Source organism: Cotesia glomerata, linkage group LG1, assembly GCF_020080835.1.
Source record: "Cotesia glomerata isolate CgM1 linkage group LG1, MPM_Cglom_v2.3, whole genome shotgun sequence".
In the NCBI taxonomy this organism is placed as follows: Eukaryota; Metazoa; Arthropoda; class Insecta; order Hymenoptera; family Braconidae; genus Cotesia; species Cotesia glomerata.
Genome location: NC_058158.1, coordinates 804,468 through 830,738, shown reverse-complemented (window position 1 = coordinate 830,738; position 26,271 = coordinate 804,468). Strand labels below are relative to the sequence as shown.

The 26,271-nt window shown below is 25.1% G+C and overlaps 1 protein-coding gene across 7 annotated transcripts in view; it reads left to right on the top strand.

Moving 5' to 3' along the window:
* LOC123259380 overlaps positions 1 to 22,564 on the top strand; it is a 33,287-nt gene extending 10,723 nt beyond the window's left edge. For 3 of the 7 annotated variants that reach the window (XM_044719862.1, XM_044719853.1, XM_044719844.1), the window contains 12 exons: positions 1,289 to 2,316; positions 3,699 to 4,396; positions 5,427 to 5,592; positions 5,933 to 6,130; positions 17,960 to 18,083; positions 18,443 to 18,565; positions 18,709 to 18,732; positions 18,835 to 18,867; positions 19,776 to 20,051; positions 20,124 to 20,197; positions 20,830 to 20,838; positions 21,783 to 22,564. In XM_044719862.1, the coding sequence (XP_044575797.1) occupies positions 1,289 to 2,316; positions 3,699 to 4,396; positions 5,427 to 5,592; positions 5,933 to 6,130; positions 17,960 to 18,083; positions 18,443 to 18,565; positions 18,709 to 18,732; positions 18,835 to 18,867; positions 19,776 to 20,051; positions 20,124 to 20,197; positions 20,830 to 20,838; positions 21,783 to 22,212 (3,183 nt within the window). In that variant the 3' untranslated portion in view covers positions 22,213 to 22,564. Of the gene's footprint in view, positions 1 to 1,288; positions 2,317 to 3,698; positions 4,397 to 5,426; positions 5,593 to 5,932; positions 6,131 to 17,959; positions 18,084 to 18,442; positions 18,566 to 18,708; positions 18,733 to 18,834; positions 18,868 to 19,775; positions 20,052 to 20,123; positions 20,198 to 20,325; positions 20,342 to 20,829; positions 20,839 to 21,782 lie in introns of all 7 variants that reach the window. The other 4 variants (XM_044719882.1, XM_044719872.1, XM_044719899.1 and 1 more) reach the window with 3 other exon arrangements.
* Positions 22,565 to 26,271: the final 3,707 nt, after the last annotated feature.

Sequence of the window (26,271 nt, the reverse complement as noted above, 5' to 3'; positions counted from 1 at the left end):
GAATTCGCTTCTAGACTCAAGACACTTTGGGTTTATACAAAAATTGTTTCACTCTCGTTCCTCATTTTCGAGCTCCATTCGTTGCTCCGTTTTAGTTTGTTCGTCTTGTTTAATTTTCTGTGTTTTAGGGAATTTTATTGGGAGTGAAGTTAATTAGAGTGGTGGTCTGACGGACTTGGGTGGGTCGGAATTCCTTTTCTTTAATTAATGATGTTTTTATAAGTAAATAACATTTTTTTGGTTTTATTTAAAAGGTAAATTAGGACTAGAAAAATTATTTTTAAGAGTGAAATTTTGTTATAATAATTTATTTCAAAAATAATAATTTTAAAAAGTTAAATTTTCTGAAATTTTTTTCAATAATAATTTATTTACTCAACAAATTACCTTACATCTTGTGAACTATTCACATTTTTAAAGATATAAGCTCATCCCGATGTTACACTCATCAAGAGCTTTCATTTGAGTACCCACCTCAATTTTTCATATATTTTATATATATTATAAATATGTATATATAAAAAAAATATATCAAAATGCATGTAGGTACTCAAATGAAAGCTCTTGATTAGTGTAACATCAAGAAGAGCTTATATCTTAAAAAATGTGAATAATTAAGAACTGACCCTGCTATCTTGTCAACTAATGATATTTTTAAAGATATAAGCTCATCTCGATGTTACACTCATCAAGACCTTTCATTTGAGTACCCACATCAATTTTTCATATATTTTATATATTATATATATGTATATATGAAAAATATGTAAAAATGCATGTGGGTACTCAAATGAAAGCTCTTGATTAGTGTAACATCAAGAAAAGCTTATATCTTAAAAAATGTGAATAATTAAGAACTGACTTTGCTATCTTGTCAACTAATGATATTTTTAAAGATATAAGCTCATCTCGATGTTACACTCATCAAGACCTTTCATTTGAGTACCCACATCAATTTTTCATATATTTTACATATTTATATATATTACATATATGTATATATGAAAAATATATGAAAATGCATGTGGGTACTCAAATGAAAGCTCTTGATAAGAGTAACATCGGAATGAGCTTATATCTTTTAAAATATCAATATTTAAGAAAATAAAGTGCAATTTAACAAAAGTCCTTATTAAATAAACCAAAATTTTATTTATTCAAAAAATCAAAACTATGTTACTTTCAGTATCAATTAAATTACCCTTATCTATATCAAGACAATCTTAATTTAAAAGCTCCAAATTTATCACCAAAAAAAAAATCAATACTAAACTAAAATATCTTTCAGGACGACAGCAAAGTCGCTTCGAAGAGAGGCGTGCCACAAACCCGAGGCACCGCGATATCCTTCGGCTTCCGCCGCCGGTCCCGCGGAGACGGGCACCACCAGCCCATAAAAAGCTACGAGGAAGACCTTCCACCGCGCTCCAAATCCCTGGGCCCGGAGCAGGTGCGAAGACGACTGGACGAGGATGACCGCCACCAGCGAGTCCAGAGCGCCTCGTCAGGTCGCTCAACACCGCGCCTCGCGCCTCCGAAAAAAGAGATCGTCGGCAACGTCAGGATGAACCGGTTCGGGTTCCGGCAGCCTCAGCCCGGCAGGTACACCGACAAAGTCGCGGACTGCTCCAGCCACAGCGCGGGTCACTTTAACCAGGAAAAATCCCTCCACCAACAACAACATCAACAACAGCAACATCAAGAGCGTTCGAGAACCAGCCAGCCTGCTCCAAAGCTTCGGCCCTCTCCAGTAAATAACCCTCCGGCTTACAATTCAGTCCCGAGCAACTTGACCGAGACTAACCGCATACCCAGGGTGACCAGTACCAATGCTAATAACATTCCAGAACCGGTTAGCAAGTACACTCTGCACACCAGCCACCTTCCGTTGCCTCAGTACGCGGTTAGAGTGACCGACGCGAACTCCAAGATCGCCAAGACAGTCGCTAATCAAAACAGAAAGGTCTCGACAGCTTCTAAAAGCTCCGCGGGCTCGCAGTCCGGGTCTGGGACTGAGGATTCTGGGATCGGGAGTGGATGTCAGCCTGGGTATCTTATAGATCACGAGATGTCCATGCTGGATGTCAACCCTGGAGCGTCCTCTGTTAGAAGGATCCAGGTCAGGCCGAGGAATTTAAGGATGGTCGTTAATGGGAAGAGCTTTGATGTGAGAGACGTCGATGATGACAACACAGTTACCGAGATCTCGGTGATTCCTTTACCGAAGGCGTTCGCTAGTGTGAACCTCAGCACGGGGCTCGTCAGAGAACGGACCAGCCAGTTCCACCAGAGGATAGCCAACAACAAGGACAACAGGTATCAATTTAAAAAAAAAAATAGAATTTAATAATTATTATAAATATTTTTCATTAAAAAATTAAATTCAAAAGTTATTAAAAATATTTTATATCAAAAAATTGAATTTCATAAGCTAATAATTTTTCATTGAAAAATATATTTTAATAATTAAATATATCAATTTAAAAAAAAAAAAAATAGAATTTAATAATTATTAAAAATATTTTTCATTGAAAAATAAATTTTAATAATTAAATATATCAATTCTTCATCAAAAAAATTGAATTTAATAATTATTAAAAATATTTTTCATTAAAAAATTAAATTCAATTTTTTGATAAAAAACATTTTTAATAATTGTTGAATTTAATTTTTTAATGAAAAATATTTTTAGTGATTAAATATATCAATTTAAAAAAAAAATACAATTTAATAATTATTACAAATATTTTTCATTAAAAAATTAAATTCGACAATTATTAAAAATGTTTTTTATCAAAAAATTGAATTTAATAAGCTAATAATTTTTCGTTGAAAAATAAATTTTAATAATTAAATATATCAATTTAAAACAAAAATAGAATTTAAAAATTATTAAAAAAATATTTCATTAAAAATTAAATTTAACGATTATTAAAAATGTTTTTTTATCGACAAATAAATTTAAATAATTTAATTTATTAATTTTCTGTCAAAAAATTAAATTTAATAATAATTAAAAATATTTTCTGTCAAAAAATAAAATTTAATAGTTATTAAAAATATTTTTCATAATAAAATTAAAATCAACAATTAATAAAAATATTTTTTATCAAAAAATTGAATTTTAAAAATTAATTATAATTGTTCATTTATAAATTAACTTTAATAATTGAAAATATTAATTTTTTATCAAAAAAATAGAGTTTAATAATTATTAAAAATATTATTCATTAAAAAATTAAATTCAACAATTATTAAAAATGTTTTTTATCAAAAAATTGAATTTAATAAGCTAATTATAATTTTTCATTGAAAAATAAATTTTAATAATTAAATATATCAATTGAAAAAAAATAGAATTTAATAATTATTAAAAATATTTTTCATTAAAAAATTAAATTCAACAATTATTAAAAATGTTTTTATCAAAAAATTAAATTTAATAAGCTAATTATAATTTTTCATTGAAAAATAAATTTTAATAATTAAATATATCAATTTAAAAAAAATAGAATTTAATAATTATTAAAAATATTTTTCATTAAAAAATTAAATTCAACGATTATTAAAAATGTTTTTTTCAAAAAATTAAATTTAATAAGCTAATTATAATTTTTTATTGAAAAATAAATTTTAATAATTAAATATATCAATTTAAAAAAAAAAAATAGAATTTAATAATTATTAAAAATATACAGGTACTGCACTACAGAGTCCATCACCTCGATGTCAACAACTTCCTCTGAAGGGTACGACGAGGGACTGGGTGAAGAGAAGGTCTTCAAAGACCGCTCTCGCTCTGAGAAAGTCCTCTCGATTAAATCCGACTTCAGTCCGCCTAGCTCAGACGACCCAGAGTACGGACACGGCGAGGCTATGGCTGATGAGTACTCCTTCAGCTCCAGTGACGAGTGTCGTGCTAATCAGCGTCTCAACAGCCAGCGGGTTAATGCTGTGGCTGCTACTCAAGTTGCGGGCTTGAATGTGCAAAAGAATTCTCTGCGCTCGGTGATGCTCACTATTGAAGATCCCGCTTTCGCGGCGGCTGCTGCCTCTTCGACTACTCTTATTGATGATGAAACCTCTCCGGTGGACAGTTTGGTTGACAGCCTTACGGCGAGTATCACTCAGTCGGATGGACAAGCTTCTAAAAGGGAGAAGGTTCCGGATAAGGTGATCGGGAATGTTGAGGATGATTCACCGGGGACACCGACTAATGCTTCTAATTCGCTTAGTTTGTCTGAGGGCAGGGAGTACTTTGATGATGAAATTGCGGATCAGCCTGGATTGACTTTTGATGATACTACCAGGGTTCCGCAGGAAAATCTTTCTGGGAGAGCTAGTCGACAAGTTACCGACAGTAGCAATACTTTGATGGAACCTGTTAATAAGACGAGTAAGTTTTTGATGGAAATTTATTTGGAATGCAAATAAAGAATTGGATTTTATTTTTTTATAGAAAATTATTATATTAAATTATTAAAATTAATTTTTCAGTTAAAAATTAGTATATTAAATCATCTATATTATTAAGAGAATAAGAAAAATTTTGTGTCCAGGATAGTCGTATGATAACATTGGTTTTTTTGCTCTATCTCTAGATACATAATTAAGAAATGACCTTGTATCTTGTAAAATATTGACATTTTTGAAGATATAAGCTCATTCCGATGTTACACTCATTGAGACTTTTCATTTGAGTACCCACATCAATTTTTCATATATTTTATTTATTTATATATATATATATATATATATATATATATATATATATATATATATATATATATATATATATATATATATATATATATATATATATATATATATATTATATATATGAATATATGAAAAATATATCAAAAATGCATGTGGGTACTCAAATGAAAGCACTTGATGAGTGTAACATCGGGATGAGCTTATATCTTCAAAAATATCAATAATTAAGAACTGACTTTGCTATCTTGTCAACTAATGACATTTTTAAAGATATAAGTTCATCCCGATGTTACAATCATCGAGACCTTTCATTTGAGTACCCACATCAATTTTTCATATATTTTATATATTTATATATATATGAATATATGAAAAATATATGAAAATGAATGTGGGTACTCAAATGAAAGCTCTTGATGAGTGTAACATCGGGATGAGCTTATATCTTTAAAAACGTCAATATTTAAAAAAATACAGTGCAATTTAACAAAAGTCATTATTTAATAAAGCAAAATTTTATTTATTTATAGTTCACAAGTCAGGTCAGTGACATAGTAACTGCAAGGTTGCTAGTTAGAATAAATTTTTCAATGAAAAATTAAAATTTTTATTTAAAAATTAATTTTCATAAGTTAATATATAATTCTTTCATTCAAATTTTACAACTCTAAAATTAATTAATAAATTTTATTTAAAAAATTTTTCAGATTCAGTACAAGGAAAACACATTGAAAACAGTCCACTAAATTGCCGAAGAATCAGCAGAACTGGAAGTGTTGACACTCTGTCACCCTGTGAATCAATAACTTCTGATGATTTAATGCTGGACTATGAACGTAGTGAAACTAGTTCTTTTGATGAACCTCATCGAAGGTAATTTAATTTTAATCAAAAATCTAAAATCATCAAATCTTTAAAAGTTTTAACGAACAGTTTTTTAATCCAGGATAAAATTTTATTCAACGCTAAAATATATCTATATATTTTAGGTATATAGATTTAGATTTACTAACAATAGTATTTATTTCTTGGATAAAATTTTATTCTGGATTGAAAAAATGGCCCTAAATATTTTAAAAAGTATAAGTAAAATTTTTTAAATTATTTTATTAATTTTAATTTAATAAAAAATCAATACATTAATTTTTAAATAATCAATAAAAAAAAAATATATATATATATTGACCACTAATTTAATAAAAAAAATCTTTAGATTTGAATCAAGTCCAGCGATCCACGAAATGGACGACGCGACAATCCTCTCGGAGCTCGAGGCCCAGGGCGAGGAAGTGATGAGAGAGTGGTCATCACTCCTGGGCACTCATCCCCAAATTTCAAACTCAAATTTGACCAACAACAACTTAGTCCCCAGCAACAACACCAACATCAACCAGCAAATCTCCGAATCTGGGTATGTATTTTTTTTAATTACTCCAAGCAATTGTGGTCCATGACTTTTCAAAACTTTTTTTCTTAAATTAATTGGCAATTTATAAAAAAAAAACAATTGATTAAATTAATGACTCGGACAAGCCATGGACCATAATATAAGCATAGATGATTTAAACGCTTAGCCTTTTTTTAAATTTGTAAATAAGCTTATATGTTAGCTTTATGTTGTCCTCTAGTCAATATCCCGCATATGTTATAATAACAATCGTGATTGTTATTATTATTGCGTTATACTACAGAATTATTTTCCTCGATACAAGTGTCGTTTGTTATTCTTATTAAGCCGCTCGTTCCGACTTCAATAAAAGCAGCCGACTGTAGATCCAGGTCATCGACTAATTCAATAAACTTTACATATTTATTATATATTCTGTCATTGAGTTTCTAAGAAACTTATATACCAGTAGAAGCTTTACACTCATTCTACATCAGTACAGTTAATAAATACTTCTTTAGTATTTTATTATTATTATCCTTAAAAATAGTACCAGCTCTTTAAATTTCTTTAAATAATTCAAGTTTATTATTACTTTACTTTAACTTTCTAAGCTGAGCATTTATTTTCATAAAATTATTTGTGTAAAAATCGATAAAAAAATTTATATCTACTTGTTATTTATATTTTATATCAAAACTTTCAATTAATAAGCAATTAATAACAAGTTCTGATTTCTATTTAATTTTTCTTATCGAGTTATAAGATTATAATTTAATTAAATTTCAATAGTATAATTTATTCAAGATAAACATTTTTTTTATAATTATTTATAACAATTTTTTACATAAATAGTTTTTAATAATATCAATATTTTTATAATTAATTCATAAATTAGCAACCTTACAGTCATTATGTGACTGCCGTGACTTGTGAAATATAAATAAATAAAATTTTGTTTTATTAAATAATGAATTTTGTTAAATTGCACTGTACTTTTTTAACTATTGACGTTTTTAAAGATATAAGCTCATCCCGATGTTACACTCATCAAGAGCTTTCATTTGAATACCCACATGCATTTTTGATATATTTTTCATATATCATATATTAATATATATAAATATATGAAATATATGAAAAATTGATGTGGGTACTTAAATAAAAGGTCTCGATAAGTGTAACATCGAGATGAGTTTATATCTTTAAAAATGTCAATAGTTCATAAGATACAAGGTAATTTCTTAATTATTTACATTTTTTAGGATATAAGCTCATCCCGATGTTACACTCATCAAGAGCTTTCATTTGAATACCCACATCAAATTTTCATATATATATATATATATATATATATATATATATTAGGGTGTGCCAAAATGTAACTTCCGTGGAGAACCTTTTAAAATTGGAATTTTGAGTTCCACTTTTAACAGCAGCTGTGTTTGGGCATTTCCTGAGATATTTCGGGTTGAGAGAATTCATTTGATTATTTATAGGATTTTTAACAGGAGATTTAATTGGGCACTTCCGGCCAAATTTTGAATTTTCACCGGAAATACCCAAACTAAGCTTCTGTTAAAAAATTCTATGAAAATCAAATACATTGTCTCACACCAAAATATATCAGGAAATGCCCAAACGCAGCCCCTGTTAAAAGCGGAACTAAAAATTCTAATTTTAAAAGGTTCTCCACGGGAGTTACATTTTGGCACACCCTAATATATATATATATAAAAAATTGATGTGGGTACTCAAATGAAAGGTCTCAATGAGTGTAACATCGGAATGAGCTTATATCTTTAAAAACGTCTATAGTTCACAAGATACAACGCCATTTCTTAATTATGTATCTAGAGATAGAGCATTTCACTAAAAAAAATCGATTTTATCATATGGCTATCCTTGAAACAAAATTTTTCTTATTCTCTTAATATAGATTAATAGGCTATTTTTTAACTTAAATTTTAAGCTTGAATTATTTTAATGAATAATAAATTAAAAAAATTTTTTTTTATCATCAATATTAATTAAAAAAAAACTGAACATAAACAAAGATGTATTGAATCATCAGCTGAATAGAATAATCATACTGAGTGATATATACCCAATGGCTCGTGTCTCATTGACACATTCGCGGTATGACTCACATTAATCCCCAATAAAACAGTAAATAAATAAAAACAATCTCTATAAAAAAAAAGTGTTTAAATAAAAGTAATAATAAATAGTAAATGGATCCTTAGCCTGTAGAAAGTGTTATGGAGCACGAGGAAGGATATTACTCCACAATCCACAATCTGATGCGTACTAGCATACTATGTAGCTGACTACCTGTAATGATAATTACTATTACACATTGCTGTATAGTTAGTATAGGTATATACTTACATGCAGGTACAATAATACTCTAGCTCTCCCTTCTTGCAGCAGTACTAATACTACTAAAAGCTATTGAACGGTTTGCGCAGCCGGTGGTTGACGCGAACGTACACCAACGACCAACGGTACGATCGAACCCACCGCCTGTACTCTTGTCTGTATATATAAATATATATATATATATATATATATATATATATATATATATATATATATATATATATATATATATATATATAAGTGCTGGTATATTTTCAGACACCACGCTTAGACTGACTTTAGTGCTCAGCTCGCCGTCAGACCTCGTAGTCGGAGATATCGCGGTATTGCAGTCTGGCTCTCCACTCAATACAATCTTTATCTGCTTTTTTTACTATATGTTACTAATTTATTATTATTATTCTTGTCGTTTTATCGCGAGTAATAATAAAGGGGCGTCGCGGTTCATTCGCTTGCTAAAGAAGTTAGTGTAACAGCTTCCTCCGAGTATAATAGCGTTAGTACTGTACCAATCGATCTCCAGTTCATGGGTATTCACTTTATTCATTTTATTCACTTTATTCAACTCCCTCGTCGGCATTCATATAAATCTCGTTGATATTGCATACCAAGTGCTTGAAACAAAAAACTCCTACCAGACTTACTTACTTCAGTTTTAATTGAATTTTTTATAAAACTTTGAAAATTTTTTGCTACTCCAGTTGCACCCGCGTTTAGCTATTGTTTTAATTATTCAGACACCGGCGTTCAATTACGCTAATTAGAGTATCAAGTTGTTAAAGTCAAATGGCTGGTTTCATTTTTTTTTTATTAATTTTAATTATTATTTAAATAGATACTTGAAAATTTTTGTTTTAATTTATTTTATCCGTCAAAAATTAAAGATTTTTTAATTAAACTTATTTAATAAGTATTTTTAATTAAATTCATTTTAAAAATATTCTTTAATTAAATTAAAACAACATTTTTTCAATTAAATTAATTTCAAAATATTTTGAAAATTAAATTTATTAAAATTTTTGTTTTAATTACATTTAAATTAATTTTTTAAAATTAAATTCATTGATAGAGTATTATTAATTGAATTTATTTAAAAAATATTCTTTAATTAAATTAAAACAACATTTTTTTAATTAAATTAGTTTTAAAAAATTTTAAAAATTAAATTTATTAAAATTTTTGTTTCAATTAAATTTAAATAAATTTTTTAAAATTAAATTCATTAAAAAAATATTTTTTAATTAAATTAAAACGACATTTTTTTAATTAAATTCATTTAAAAAATATTTTTAATTAAATTCATTAAAGAATCTTCTTTAATTAAATTAAAACAAAATTTTTTTATTTAAAATCGTTTCAAAAAATTTTGAAAATTAAATTTATTAAAAGTTTTGTTTTAATTAAATCTAAATTAATTTTTTAAAATTAAATTCATTTAAAAAATATTCTTTAATTAAATTAAAAAAAAATTTTTTTTTTTAATTAAATTTATCTCAAAAAATTTTGGAAATTAAATTTATTAAAATTTTTGTTTTAATTAAATTTAAATAAATTTTTTAAAATTAAATTCATTGATAAAGTATTATTAATTGAATTTATTTAAAAAATATTCTTTAATTAAATTAAAACAACATTTTTTTAATTAAATTAGTTTTAAAAAATTTTGAAAATTAAATTTATTAAAATTTTTGTTTCAATTAAATTTAAATAAATTTTTTAAAATTAAATTCATTTAAAAAATATTTTTTAATTAAATTAAAACGACATTTTTTTAATTAAATTCATTTAAAAAATATTTTTAACTAAATTCATTAAAGAATCTTCTTTAATTAAATTAAAACAAAATTTTTTTATTTAAAATCGTTTCAAAAAATTTTGAAAATTAAATTTATTAAAATTTTTGTTTTAATTAAATTTAAATAAATTTTTTAAAATTAAATTCATTGAAATAGTATTTTGAATCAAATTCATTTAAAAATATTCTTTAATTAAATTAAAACACAATTGTTTTAATTAAATTCGTTTTAATAAATTTTGAAAATTAAATTTATTAAAATTTTTGTTTTAATTTAATTTAAATAAATTTGTAAAAATTAGATTCATTTGAAAAATATTTTCTAATTAAATTAGAATAACATTTTTTTAATTAAATTCGTTTTAAAAAATTTTGAAAATTAAATTCAAACAAAATTTTTTCAATTAAATTCGTTTCAAAAGATTCTGAAAGTTATATTTATTAAAATTTATTAAAAAGAATTTTAATAATTTAATTTTAACTACCAAAAATTTTCAATCATCTATTAATAATTAAAATACGCTTAAAATTCCTGATTAATAATTGCCATTACCAAAAAAAAAATCCTGCTTATGTTTGCATGTCGCAATTGTCATTAAACCGCAGCATGAACTTCATCTAAAAAAACTCACCAAATAAAATAAAACTTAGCTTGGGGTTTTGTAAAAATTCGTCGTGGTCATGGGGTAAGATGCTAGAGCCCCTCAGCATAAAAAACAAATCTAAAAATGATTGAATGATAATCGGGTGACTGAGAGGTAGTTGTTTTGTGTTCTAGTGCACTTATTAAGCGAGTGAAGCAATTGCAAATCGAGGATGAGGAGGCTACGGGTGGGGACTACTATCAACTGACTTATCCTAACTAGCAAACACTCACCAGCCCTCCCTCGATGACTAACCACTAATACTCCAGGTGCTAGTGCCGTGCGAGGGCTCGAAGGACAAGTCTCTTCTGTCCGCCCAATACAGTGCCATTCCAATTATACACTTAATTATTCTTTAATTACAATTATTCTTCCAATTCTCACCGATTGAAGTTTGTAAAAGTTTCCGGGTTTGCACAAATTATTTTTACTGCAAAAATTAGTCGGTCGGTACTTAAACTTACATTAGATAAGAGTCAATATTTTTCCAATTTCATATCAAGTTGTTGTTATAGTAACGTTTAATAATCTAATAATCCATTTATTAACAGCGTTAATCGTCTTAGATAATTATTTTTAAAATCATTTTCTACGGGTTGTAGTTTCTTATATTTTTAATATTCATTATTATTACATCTTCCATTAAAATATATAACCAATACCTCGTTTAATAGAATAATTAGTTCCTCAATTAATATACGTAAAAAATAATTAAAAAATAATTAGCCAGTAATTATTGTGAATATTTAAAATAAAAAAGGGGAAATTTAATTTGAATCTGCGGGCGGAAAAAAAAATTTATTTACCAAAAGGACAATAAGTTAGAGTTTTACTAAGTAATAGTAATAATAATAATAATGATAAAAACAGTAACAGTAAGTAAAGAGTCGTGCCTGAGAAAATTATACGTACTTGGTGACTTAAAAGTGAACACACTTGAGTGAAATAAATTTACTGTTTGTGATGCATTCGCGCCCGCAGTGACTTAATATTATTATTAATTATTGAAATAAAGTCTTGCCGAGGAAATAATTAATAATTTGCGAGGGTAAAAGAACAATAACACTTATGAGTAAAGTTATTGAGGACAGAAAAGTCAAGACCACAATGAAGGAACCAGCTGTCCAGAATTCAGGATCTAAACTCGTAACTCCAGCCAATGGGTAAATAATCGAAAATATCTGCATCTTCCCTTCCTTATCAATATTTATATTTATATTATATTATATATTTATGGATATTTATATACGTCTTTACGAAATTGATGTATTTGGAACGTGTCCGAAGATTATTCGACGTACTCATTACTCACAAATTTTTGTTATTTTATTTTTTTTTAATAATAATTATTATATATTTTAAAAATCATCGCTTGCGCACTGTGAAAAATTTTTTTTAAGCATGGTTGTGAATGTTTTTAATTTTAATTGAAGGATAATTATAAGAATAAAAGTTGACATAAATAATAATAAAGTTATCCATTTTTGCAATTTATTAAATTAGAACTAGAATTTTTTTTTTAAATTGCTCTTATAGTTTTTTAATTTTTCTACAAATGAAAATTTTTTTTTTAATTTTTTTACCAAAAAAAATTATAAAAATTTTAGATGGCTAATTAAATTTTTATTTGACATAATACAAAAGTTAGCCGACGTTTTTAATTTTTTTTTATTTATTATATTGGAAAAAAAAATATTTATCAAAAATTGTACTTCATTTTTTTACAAATAAATTTTTTTTTAAATTGCACTTAGTTTTTTAATTTTTCTAAAAAGAAAATTTTTTTTTCAAATTTTTTTATCAAAAAAAATTTTAAATGTCGGCTAATTTAATTTTCATTTAAAATAATACAAAAGTTAGCCGACATTTTTAATTTTTTTTCATTAATTAAATTGGAAAAAAAATATTTACTAAAATTTGTACTTCATTTTTTTTAATAATAAAATTTTTTTTCAATAAAAAAAATTTTTAGATGTTAGCTAACTTAATTTTTATAAAGTCGACCATTTTTTTGATTTTTTAATAAATAAATTTTAAATTAAAATAAAAATTTTATTATTTTTAATTAAAATAAAAATTTTATTATTATTAATTAAAATTAAAATTTTATTTTAGATAAATTTTAATTAATTAATTAAAATTTTTATTAAAAAACAACCATTAATTATTTAACAGTGTAGCTTCGGACACGGCTTCTAGTACTAACAGCATGGCAGTAGAAAAAAATAAAAATTACCACCCTAAATTAAAAAAAAAAAAAAAAAAAAAATCATTCATGCTCAGCATGATCCATAATTAAATGTAGTAGCTAGTTTTTGGTTTATAAATAAAAATTACCATGAAATAAAACCTTAATACAAGGCCTTGTTTTTTGTGTCAGACACCTGCTGGTATGCTCTAAGCTCTGTGCTAGCGTAGCGGTTATTTAATGTTAAATAGATTCAAACAAAAATAAAAACCCGATCGAAATATGAGTCACTAGCAATAAGTAGTGTCAGCATTTTTTAGGATCCAGTGTTTAGTTGTGCTTAAGTAATTGAGGTTAAATTAGTGCGCTACCATGGACTCCAAGGCGTTTTTTGCGGATAATCACCAGGTCGATGACATTTACGCTTATAGCTAAGCACCAAGTCAAGACAAAGACTCGAGAACTGAACTCTTCACTCAATACAAGTTACATAAATATAAAAAAATAAAAACTCCGGCTAGGCGGTTATTACCAATGTTCAAGGAAGAAAAAAAAACCTTTTTACATTGTTACATGATTGGGAAAATATTATTCTAATCCGAGTAATTTTGTCGGTAATTAGAGCGTCACTAGTTGGCCAGTGTACCAACTTTAATTTTCTTTGTCCGGTTGCGGCATTTGCTTTCTTTTACTCAATCCTTCCTTATATTTTTATTTCAACCTTCCAATTATTATTTTGATTCAATTCAATTCAATTCTATTTTATTTTATTAGATTAAAAGTTGAATTATTTCCTCAAAAATTAAAATTAACAATGCAGCCTTATTATTTATTAATAAATAATAAGAATTTTAGTAAGAAGCGGTCGATGACCTTAATTACTGGCTTACATACTCATAATTACAATCTTTTCTTATTTTTTTATTTCTGGGACAAGGACGGTGCGGTATCGCGTGCGTTTGTAAAACAATCCTACGACCGAGCTATCATTTTAGTTTTTTATTTTTACTTTGATGATTTCTGATATTCCGATGGACTGTGTACATAATATTAATGTAATATGTATAACTAAGAGCAACCTCGCGGTTAACCGGGGATTTTTTAATGCAAATGCTATCGCGGTGACTATCGTCGCTGTAATGTAACATAGTACTATAATAAATTTGCATAATAGCGTGACTAGACTTTTTGGCACTAAATCGAGCGAGTTGCTGGTTGTCGGTTGCCGGGATACCAACAGGATACATCACCATTAATTTTTTTAGTTATTTTATTTTAGTAGTGGCTTCTATTATTTTTATTTTAAATTAATTTTTTTATTTTTTGAGCCTGCGGTGTCTGGTGTCTGCGATTTTTTATAGGGCTGCACTGCACCATTTGTTCAAAGTCAAGGTTGCTTACAGAAATTTGATACTGCAATTTATATTTTCATATTTAAAATTATAAGTTTTTTTTAAGAAAAATTTATGATGTAATTTTTTAGTTTCGAATTTTAAACTTAAAAAAAATTAGCAACCTTGTAGTCACTGCATGACCAGCGAATAATAGATAATCAAAATTTTGCTTTATTAAATAATGACTTTTGTTAAATCGCACTGTCATTTCTTAAATATTGACGTTTTTAAAGATATAAGCTCATCCCGATGTTATACTCATCAAGAGCTTTCATTTGAGTACCCACATGCATTTTTGATATATTTTTCATATATACATATATATAATATATATAAATATATGAAAAATTGATGTGGGTACTTAAATGAAAGGTCTCGATGAGTATAACATCGAGATGAGCTTATATCTTTAAAAATGTCAATAGTTCACAAGATACCAGGTCATTTCTTAATTATTGACATTTTGTAAGATATAAGCTCATTCTAATGTTACACTCATCAAGAGCTTTCATTTGAGTATCCACATGCATTTTTGATATATTTTTCATATATACATATATATAATATATATAAATATATGAAAAATTGATGTGGGTACTTAAATGAAAGGTCTCGATGAGTATAACATCGAGATGAGCTTATATCTTTAAAAATGTCAATAGTTCACAAGATACCAGGTCATTTCTTAATTATTGACGTTTTGTAAGATATAAGCTCATTCTAATGTTACACTCATCAAGAGCTTTCATTTGAGTATCCACATGCATTTTTGATATATTTTTCATTTATAAATATATGTAATATATATAAATATATGAAATATATGAAAAATTGATGTGGGTACTCAAATGAAAGATCTCGATGAGTGTAACATCGGAATGAGCTTATATTTTTAAAAATGTCAATAGTTCACAAAATACAAGGTCATTTCTTAATTATTGACATTTTTTAAGATATAAGGTCATCTTGATGTTACACTCATCAAGAGCTTTCATTTGACTATCCATATGCATTTTTGATATATTTTTCATATATACATATATGTAATATATATAAATATATGAAATATATGAAAAATTGATGTGGGTACTCAAATGAAAGGTCTCGATGAGTATAAAATCGGGATGAGCTTATATCTTTAAAAATGTCAATAGTTCACGAGATACGAGGTCATTTCTTAATTATGTATCTAGAGATATTTTTTATGTCCTTAAAAATAAAAAATTAATTATTTTTTTTTTTCCCTAAAATTGTCAATCTAAATTCCTAAAATTTCTTCCCAAGAATAATTAATAATTAATTCCATTAAATATTTCATTAACTATCTAAAAAACGGTGTCATATATTTTCCCCAGAGCTCTGGAGTAGAGAATATCGAGCGTCCTGAGAAGTCGGTAAGCGCTTGCGCGAAAATTCACGCGAGCGATTTTCCGTCTTTCCAGGTGCAGCTCCGCAGTTTTCTCTCGTCAGTCTCAGTATAAAATTCAAAATCATTATTCTTCCCCCAAAAACTACACAATCCATCATTTCACACGTTACTATCATAAATTGTGATGTGTGTTGTCTATCTTATAAATAAATAACAACTAGCGGACCGGAGTAAAGATCGCGTTTGACGCAATGCGTAATTTAGAAATAAAAAGAGTTATTAATAATTACAAGGAAGGAGAGTTAAACTATTCACTGATGAGACCTTGACTTTGGGGACTGTAATTTGTGCCGACGCGCAAGTCTAAGATTACAACTAGTTACTGAAAGAGTTTCAGATTGTTTAATCCCCACTTAGACTTATTATTATGTTCCAAATTAATATAAGTGTTTAATGATTGGATGAGCTATTTAGATTGAGCGACCGTTTTATTTTATTTAATGTATCGGACACAGTACAGTGTGGGACTGAGATGAGTCAGCTCCAGCCTTAAAACGGCCTCTTGTTTCTATTCAGTTATCTTCAGTCTCACTCTCTTTAAACTCCGTGCTGTTCTAATTGTCTATTTTTATTTATCTGACAGTTTTTCAATTGTAAATAAAATTTTATTTAAAAAAAAAACTTTAAAAATTTTTTATTCATGATTAATTAATTAATTAAAAATTATTAAAATTTTTCTTAATAAACAAATTTTTGAAAATATTTTTTATTAATAATTAATTTAATAAAAATTGTGAAAATTTATTAAATAATTTTTATTAAAATTAAATTATAATAAATTTAAATATTTTTTATTCATAATTAATTAATTAAAAATTATTTAATTTTTTCTTAAAAAAACAATTTTAAAAAAATTATAAATTCAATTTTTAAAAACATTTTTTACTAATAATTAATTAAGTAAAAATTTTGAAAATTTATTAAATTTTTATTAAAATTAAATTATATAAATTTAAAAATTTTTTATTCATAATTAATTAAAAAAATTATTTAATTTTTTTTAATAAACAAATTTTAAATTAAATTTTTGAAAATATTTCCTTCTAATAATTAATTAAATAAAAATTGTGAAAATTTATTAAATTTAAATTCTAAGAAATTAAAAAATTTTTTATTTATAATTAATTAATTAATAATTAGTTAATTTTTTCTTATTGAACAAATTTAAAAAAAATTTTTAATTAAATTTTTTAAATTATTTTTTTCTAATAATTAATTAAATAAAAATTGTGAAAATTTATTAAAATTAAATTATAAAAAATAATTTTTGGACTTTTTTATTAAAAATTTTAAAAGTAGAAAAAAATTATAAGTTAAATTTTTAAAAATATTTTTTGTCTATAATTAATTGACTAAAAATTGTAAAAAATTTTTATTTAATTTTTTCAAGTGAATAAATTATTTTAAAAAAATTTTCTATGAAAGAAGAATTATAAGTGAAATTATTAAAAATATTTTTGTAGTTTAAATTTTATTAAAAAAAATAAAATTAATTAATTGGCTAATAAAAAATTAAAAAACTGTCTAAAGATTTTCCAAGCATGATAATAAAATAAATAAAATCAAGCGATGGCCTCTAATCCAGAAGATAAAGGCGCCAAGAGACGTGTAACGTTAATCCCACGGGTTAAAGTGACTGCGAATCCCGGGGTGGTAAATAGAACCACAGTTGACCTAAATAACTTGCAAATAAGGGATAATGCCGAGGGAAAAGATTCCGGATTGTCATCCGAGAGCACGACGCCGACCGGCGGGTCCCCGCCTCCAAGACACTCAAAATTAATAGTGACTTTTTCAGCCGCTAATCGGGGAAAAGTTGACCCAAGGTCTGTTCAAATACAAAATACAAATTAAACGCTTATTTTTATTTGATCCTTACATCAGCCTGTACCGATAAATTGACAATGATTATTTATTAAATGTGCATTAATATAAATATTTGTCTATGCTAAATTGTATTACGAATGATTAATTACAATGTTATTGATGATAAAATAATGAAATAATTTTTTTTGATCCAGAATCGGAAGTGCAAGAACTTCTAGGCTGTTGCGCAGCAGAACTGGCACCGACTCACCCCGTTCTTTGGACAGCGTAAGAACACGACAGGTTGCCAGTCCTTTCAGGCCGGTGTTAACAGCTAACGTAAGTTTCTTAATTATTTAAATTATTTTTATTAAAATTAAATAATTATAAATAATAATTTTTAGATTATGGCTAATTTAATTTTTCATAAAGTTGACAGATATTTTTTTTTGGAATGAAATTTTCTTAAAAAAAAATAAGTCTAATAATTTTTTAGTTTCTTTAATGAATAATTTAAAAAAAAAAATAAAAATTTCATTATTTTTAATTAAAATTCAAATGCTATTTTATGAAAATTTAAATTTTTTAATTAATTAATTAAGAAATAAAGAAAAAAATTAAAATTAAAATTATTTAAATTTTTTATTAGAAAAAAACCATTAATTAAATTAAAATAATAGAAATAATGAATTTGACAGGGTCAATCCCCGAGTCTTGACTCCGGCGACGAAGGAAGCCCCAGGTTAGAGCGATGTAATTACCAGCAAGACATTGTTTACATCAAGACCGGGTTATTGAAACTCATGCGCATCATTCAGGAGGTATTTAATATTTATTGAAATTAAATCAGTGTTTTTTGCACCGCATTAATCACCATTTTTGTTTTTGTTACTGACAATTTTTTATTTGGTTAACGTCTATTTTTATTTGTTTTTTGTGATTGTCTTCTTGGTAATCAATCAAGTCTGAAGAGAAAGATTTGACGAGGGTACGTTTTATTTTGTTTTGTTTTTTTTTTTTCACTTTGTGCTTTACATGTCTATTTTTTGGTAATTTTACTGGATATTAATTTTTAATATTTTTTTTTTAGGCGGATACTCTCAATCCATTCAACACTTCGGTGGTAAGTTCTTTTTTCTTAACATTTAGGCTGCATTTGAAAGTGCTCTATCTCGAGATATATAATGAGGAAATGACCTTGTATCTTGAGAAATATTGACATTTTTAAAAATGTAAGCTCATCCCGAAGTTACACTCATCGAGACCTTTCATTTGAGTACCCACATCAATTTTTCATATATTTGATATATTTATATATATTATATATATGTATGTATGAAAAATATATGAAAATTTGATGTGGGTACTCAAATGAAAGCTCTTGATGACTGTAACATCAGGATGAACTTATATTTAAAAAAATCTCAATAATTAAGAACTGACTTTGCTATTTTGACAATTATTGACATTTTTAAAGATATAAGCTCATCTTGGTGTTACACTCATCGAGACCTTTCATTTGAGTACCCACATCAATTTTTCATATATTTATATATATTATATATATGTATGTATGAAAAATATATCAAAAATGCATGTGGGTACTCAAATGGGAGCTCTTGATGAGTGTAACATCGGGATGAGCTTATATCTTAAAAAATATCAATAATTAAGAACTGACTTTGATATCTTGTCAACTAATGATATTTTTGAAGATATAAGCTCATATTGATATTACACTCATCGAGACCTTTCATTTAAGTACCCACATCAATTTTTCATTTATTTATGTATTTATATATTATATATATGTATATATGAAAAATATATCAAAAATGGATGTGGGTACTCAAATGAAAGCTCTTGAAGAGTGTAACATCAAGATGAGCTTATATCTTAAAAAATGTCATTATTTAAGAAAGTACAGTGCAATTTCAAAAGTAATTATTTAATAAAGCAAAATTTTATTTATTTATAGTTCACATAGTGACTGCAAGGTTACTAGAAACTTAATAAAAAATTTTTCAACAGAATGGTCTCTTCCACAACCTGAATGAAGACAGCACCGATTCAAGCGGTTTATTATCAAACGGAGCACTAAATATTGCCGACGAATTGACTGATTTACGTAGACAAGTAATATTTCTCCAAGGACAATTAGAAGATAAGGACAGAGCGATACAAAATTTGCAGCTGCAAGTCGCTAAGCAGCAGGACTTGATAAACAGTGTGGATTCTCAAAATAGCAGTGTTTCGTATGGAAGTTCCACGAAAGACATGTCTAACGCTGCTACTCAGACTGAAAAGGTTCGCTAGACCCATTTTACCCTTCAATCAATAAATCTATGTAATCTAATAAATTTTTTTTTCACCCCAAAGATTCGTCCGATATCAGCAGGACCATCATTACTGCAAGGATTTCCGCAAGACAATGGCATGGGGCCTCTCGTTAGGTAATTTATTAAAATAGAACCATTAAATGTCAATCATAATCATTCGATTCACAAATTAGTGTCTAAAAAAGTATGTGAATAAATTTTTATTGCTGCCCTGGTGCTGTCTGATGCGTTCGAATAAACAGCTTCAGGATCGGGAAGGTAGAGTGCGTCAGTCCATGTGATTTATTAATGGGATATTTACTTTTGTGTGCATTTAATATCATTATTTACGCTTATTTGGTTAATTTTCGTTTATTTCCTTCTTCAGAGTATCTCTAGTGCTTTTTAATTATTTCATTATATAATTAACGATGATAGATTATAAATTATTTATTATTAACAATATAGCAATAGATTGCATGCGTCAGAGAGAAAAAAACGTGACCTTTGGTCTATTAACTTGAGACTAATTTTACACGCCTCTAGCGCTAATGCTGAGAAGTGTTTTTATATTTTAATCTTATAATTTTGGAAATCATATTTTTGTATAATATGTACATATATAAAGTACCTGTTTAATTGAATTAAAAAAAAAAAAAAAAAAAACAATAATAGAAGCATGGGTGTGATAATGTAACGCTAGAGTAATTAATTTTAAAAAGAATGTAATAAATTCACATTTAAATAATATTTCATGCTGCGTTTAGCCGTGTGGGGTGAGTGATAATTATTTGATTAACGACAATTTAATTTTTTTTTGGAAATTATTTTTTTTTTATACATTTTTTTAACAAATTTTTATAAATTGTTTTTTTAGAAATTTTGTTAAAATATGATTTTTAAGAAATTTTTCATAAAATTTAAATTTTATTTAATTTTTAATAAATTTTAATAAATTTTTGATTTTTTACAAATATTGATAAAATTTGAATTTTTTTAAATTTTGATAAAATTTGATTTTTAACAAATTTTGATAAAATTTTAATTTTTTAAAAATTTTTACATTTGATTTTTTAGAAACTTTTATAAAATTTGATTTTTAATAAATTTTGATAAAATTTGAATTTTTTTTAAATTTTGATAAAATTTGAATTTTTTTTTAATTTTGATAAAATTTCAATTTTTTTTAATTTTGATAAAATTTCAATTTTTTTTAATTTTTATAAAATTTAATTTTTAACAAATTTTGATGAATTTTGATTTTTAAAAAATATTAATAAAATTTGAATTTTTTTTTAATTTTGATAAAATTTGAATTTTTTTTAATTCTTATAAAATTTAATTTTTAACAAATTTTAATAAATTTTGATTTTTAACTAATTTTGATAAAATGTGAGTTTTAACAAATTTTGATGAAATTTTAATTTTTTTAAAATTTTGATAAAATTTGAATTTTTTTTAATTTTGATAAAATTTAATTTTTAACAAATTTTGAAAAAATTTGATTTTTAAGAAGCTTTTATAAAATTAAAATTTTTTTTTAATTTCGATAAAATTTGATTTTTAACAAATTTTGATAGTTTTTTTTAACAAATTTTTATTAATTTTTTTTTATTTTTCTTTTTGGTGACTTTTTTTTGAATTTTGATGAATTTTCCATTTTTTATTAAATTTCTCCAATAATATTAATATAAATTAAAAATTTTTTAAATTCTTTTAGTTGGAGTGAATCGTGGAATCAAAATATATCACAACGACCGCTATCAATAGCAGAAATGAGCAGCAATGGTACGAGTAGCAGTAGCACTAAAAATAATCGGAAGATTGAACGCCCGCGAACAATTAGGCCTCGTCAGGAACAAACTCGAGCATCAAATCTTTTACTTAATGGCAATAGTAGTATTACAAACTCTATCAACCTAAACAATAACGGAGTCGCTGAGCTAGAAAAAGAAAAATCTCAAATCCAACCGAATTCAGTAGTGAGAAGAATAATCAAGCCCCGTGACTCCGCGAGCCAAATAATTGACGACGAATTCACTAAAGACAAGTCTGAAGCACCCAAATCATGCATACCCGCACTGAAAAAACCGACGCCGCGAGTCACGAGGCAGACAAATATTTCCATAAATCGAGCGCACAATGCGTAATTAAAATTGATGCTTGTTTGTGTAGTATACATATATAAATATTTATATATATTTTTCATGACATGAAAAGATAAAATTATTATTTTATTTTTCATTTTGTAAATTTTATCTTTTTAGTTGCTGATTATTTTTAATTTGTATATATAAAAGAAATGTTTATATATATTTGTGAATTCGTTAGGAAGCGGTTGAAATTTATTTCAGCGCAATAACTACTGAATAGTTGCTCCACAGTATTTAAAAAAATGTTATTAAGTAACATTACTAAATTTAACACCCGGAGATTATTCTTTATTTTTTATTTTATTATAAAAATTAAATCAGAAGACATTTGACAATTTTTATGATTTTTTTTATTAAAAAATTTAATTAAAAAAAAATTTTTTTGTTATAATTTAATTAATTAAAAAAATTGTTTAATTTTTGCTAATTTTACCGTCATTTTTTATGAAAATAAAATTACGAGACATCAAATAATTTTTTTATTAAAAAACTTATTTAAAAAAAAATTTTTTTGTTATAATTTAATTAATTAAAAAAATTGTTTAATTTTTGCTAATTTTACTATCATTTATATAAAAATAAAATTAGGAGACATCAGATATTTTTTTTTATTTTATTTATTAAAAAATTTATCAAAAAAAAATTTTTTTTTTCATTTCTCGAGCAAAAAATTTAAATAACAATTCATGCAATTTTTTGAAATATTTTTTTAGTTCTAATTTAATTAATAAAAATAATATAAAAAATTGTTTAATGTCTGCTAATTTTATTATTATTTTATGAAAATAAATTTACCAGACATTTTATAATTTTTTGAATTTTTTTTATTGAAAAATTTATAAAAATTTTTTTTTTTAATTTCACATGTAGAAAATTTAAAAAACAATTTTTTATTTAATTAATAAAAAAAAATTGTTTAATTTTTGCTAATTTTACTATCATTTTATTATGAAAATAAAATTAGCAGACATTTAACGATTTTTCGTATTGAAAAATTTTTATAAAATTTTTTTTTTTTAATGTTTAAGTAAAAAATTAAAGAAAAACAATCCACGCAATTTTTTGAATTATTTTTTTAGTTATAATTTAATTAATAAAAAAAAATATAAAAAATTGTTTAATGTCTGCTAATTTTATTATTATTATTTTATGAAAATAAATTTAGCAGACATTTGACAATTTTTTGAATTTTTCTTATTGAAAAATTTGTAAAAAAATTTTTTTTTTAAAGTCCACATGTATAAAATTAATAAAAAATTTTTTTTTTAATTTCACATTCAGAAAATTTAAAAAAACAATCAAAGTAATTTTTTTAAATATTTTTTTTGGTTTTAATTTAATTTAAAAAAAATAAAAAATTGTTTAATGTCTGCTAATTTATTAATCATTTTTTTATTCTCGGATAATAATTGTGACTTTATGGTTAATTACTTAAAAAATAAAAAACGAGTCGGTTAATACCGATAATTTTCTCCGGATAATATTTAGTCTTGTTACCGGATAAAAAGGTACGTTGTAACGAAAGCTTAAGTAAGTGATCAACGTAACAGTCATTCATTGTAGATTATATTTGTAAATATTATTATTTTTTATCATAAGTTGGAAATGGTTATAATTATAAAGATATAATTAATAAGAGTAATATGACAGGGACAAATTAAATTAAAATAATTATTTATTGCTCGAAAATCCTGCTGATTTAAAATTTATTTGTATATATACTATTAATTGGATCTGAGTTTATTGTTCCGACGTATTTTGATGTCTACACTTGAATTATGGCCTAAAAAGCACTTGTATTTATTTATTTATTTTCCGTCAGAGCTTTATTGTGCATTTCTTGTTAGATATTACTTAATTTAATTATTAATTGATGAGAATAACCCGTCCTTATTTGTAATATATATGCTCTGACAATATATGATATCAATAACTAAAATTTACCTCGATAAAAATTTTATGTCAAAAAATTTTTGTACGTTATACTTAATACTTATTAAAAATGTAACGATCTTCTACGAGATGATACAAAATATGATGATAATAATAATGATAATCAGTGCAAGCCAAATATCAGCTTCAATGGCTTTTTTGTATTAGAAATTTATATAAGATTTAAATATGTAATGTCAGTTTAGTCTTTTTTTAATAGTATCTCTTTTTTTTTAATAATTTGTTCTTATAAAAATTTTTTAAATTATGGATTGATAAAAAAAAATTAATATAAAGAATTATAAATCTTCATTATTAAGAGAAGAAGAAAAATATTGTTTCCAAGATAGTTATATGATAAAATCGGTTTTTTTGCTCTATCTCTAGATACATAATTAAGAAATGACCTTGTATCTTTTGAAATATTGACATTTTTAAAGATATAAGCTCATCCCGATGTTACACTCGTCGAGACCTTTCATTTGAGTACCCACATCGATTTTTCATTTATTTTATATATTTATATATATTATATATATAAATATATGAAAATGCATGTTGGTACTCAAATCAAAGCTCTTGATAAGTGTATCATCGAGATGAGCTTATATCTTGGAAAATATCAATAATTAAGAGATGACCTTGTATCTTGTGAACTGTTGACATTTTTAAAGATACAAGCTCATCCTGATGTTACACTCGTCTAGACCTTTCATTTGAATACTCACATCAATTTTTCATATATATTATATATTTATATATATATTATATATATGTATGTATTATAAATATATCAAAAATGCATGTGGGTACTCAAATGAAAGCTCTTGATGAGTGTAACGCCGGAATGAGTTTATATCTTTAAAAATGTCAATATTTTAGAAAGTACAATGCAATTTAACAAATATCTTGTGAAATATTGACATTTTTAAAGATATAAGCTCATCCTGGCATTACACTCATCGAGACCTTTCATTTGAGTACCCACATCAATTTTTCATATATATTATATATTTATATATATATTATATATATGTATGTATTATAAATATATCAAAAATGCATGTGGGTACTCAAATGAAAGCTCTTGATGAGTGTAACGCCGGAATGAGTTTATATCTTTAAAAATGTCAATATTTTAGAAAATACAATGCAATTTAACAAATATCTTGTGAAATATTGACATTTTTAAAGATATAAGCTCATCCTGGCATTACACTCATCGAGACCTTTCATTTGAGTACCCACATCAATTTATCATATATTTATATATTGGTATATATATATATATATATATATATATATATATATATATATATATATATATATATATATATATATATATATATATATATAAATATATGAAAAATTGTTGTGGGTACTCAAATGAAATGTCTCGATGAGTGTAATGTCAGGGTGAGCTTATATCTCAAAAAATGTCAATAATTAAGAACTGACTTTGCTATCTTGTCAACTAATGATATTTTTGAAGATATAAGCTCACCCTGACATTACACTCATCGAGACCTTTCATTTGAGTACCCACATCAATTTTTCATATATTTATATATATATGTATATATAAAAATATATGAAAATGCATGTGGGTACTTAAATGATAGGTTTCGACGAGTGTAACATCGGGATGAGCTTATATCTTTAAAAATGTTAATATTTAAGAAAGTACAGTGTAATTTAACAAAAGTCATTATTTAATGAAAAATAATTAATTGAAAAAATTATTATTAAAAATTAATAGAAAAAAGAGACATTATTTAAAAAGACTAAAAACTAATTGATTAATTGAATTTATTGAAAAGACTACAGCAGGTTACGTAGTATTGTTAAAAAATATTTATTCTACTCATTCCATTTCTCTTTTACCTGACTTTCACAAAAAACAATTTAAAAAAATACAATTATTAAATTACCATCTGACGTAATAACTAAATAAATATTTACTTGAGTAAATGTTACATTTAAAAATGTATTTTCAGTATCAACATCTACCCAGTACCGGGTAAAAGAGATTTATATTTAAAACCAAATAAAATCTGTAAACCCGTATTTACAAATAAAATAAATAAACTCCCTGAATCTTAAAATAAATTGTAGTCTTGTCTA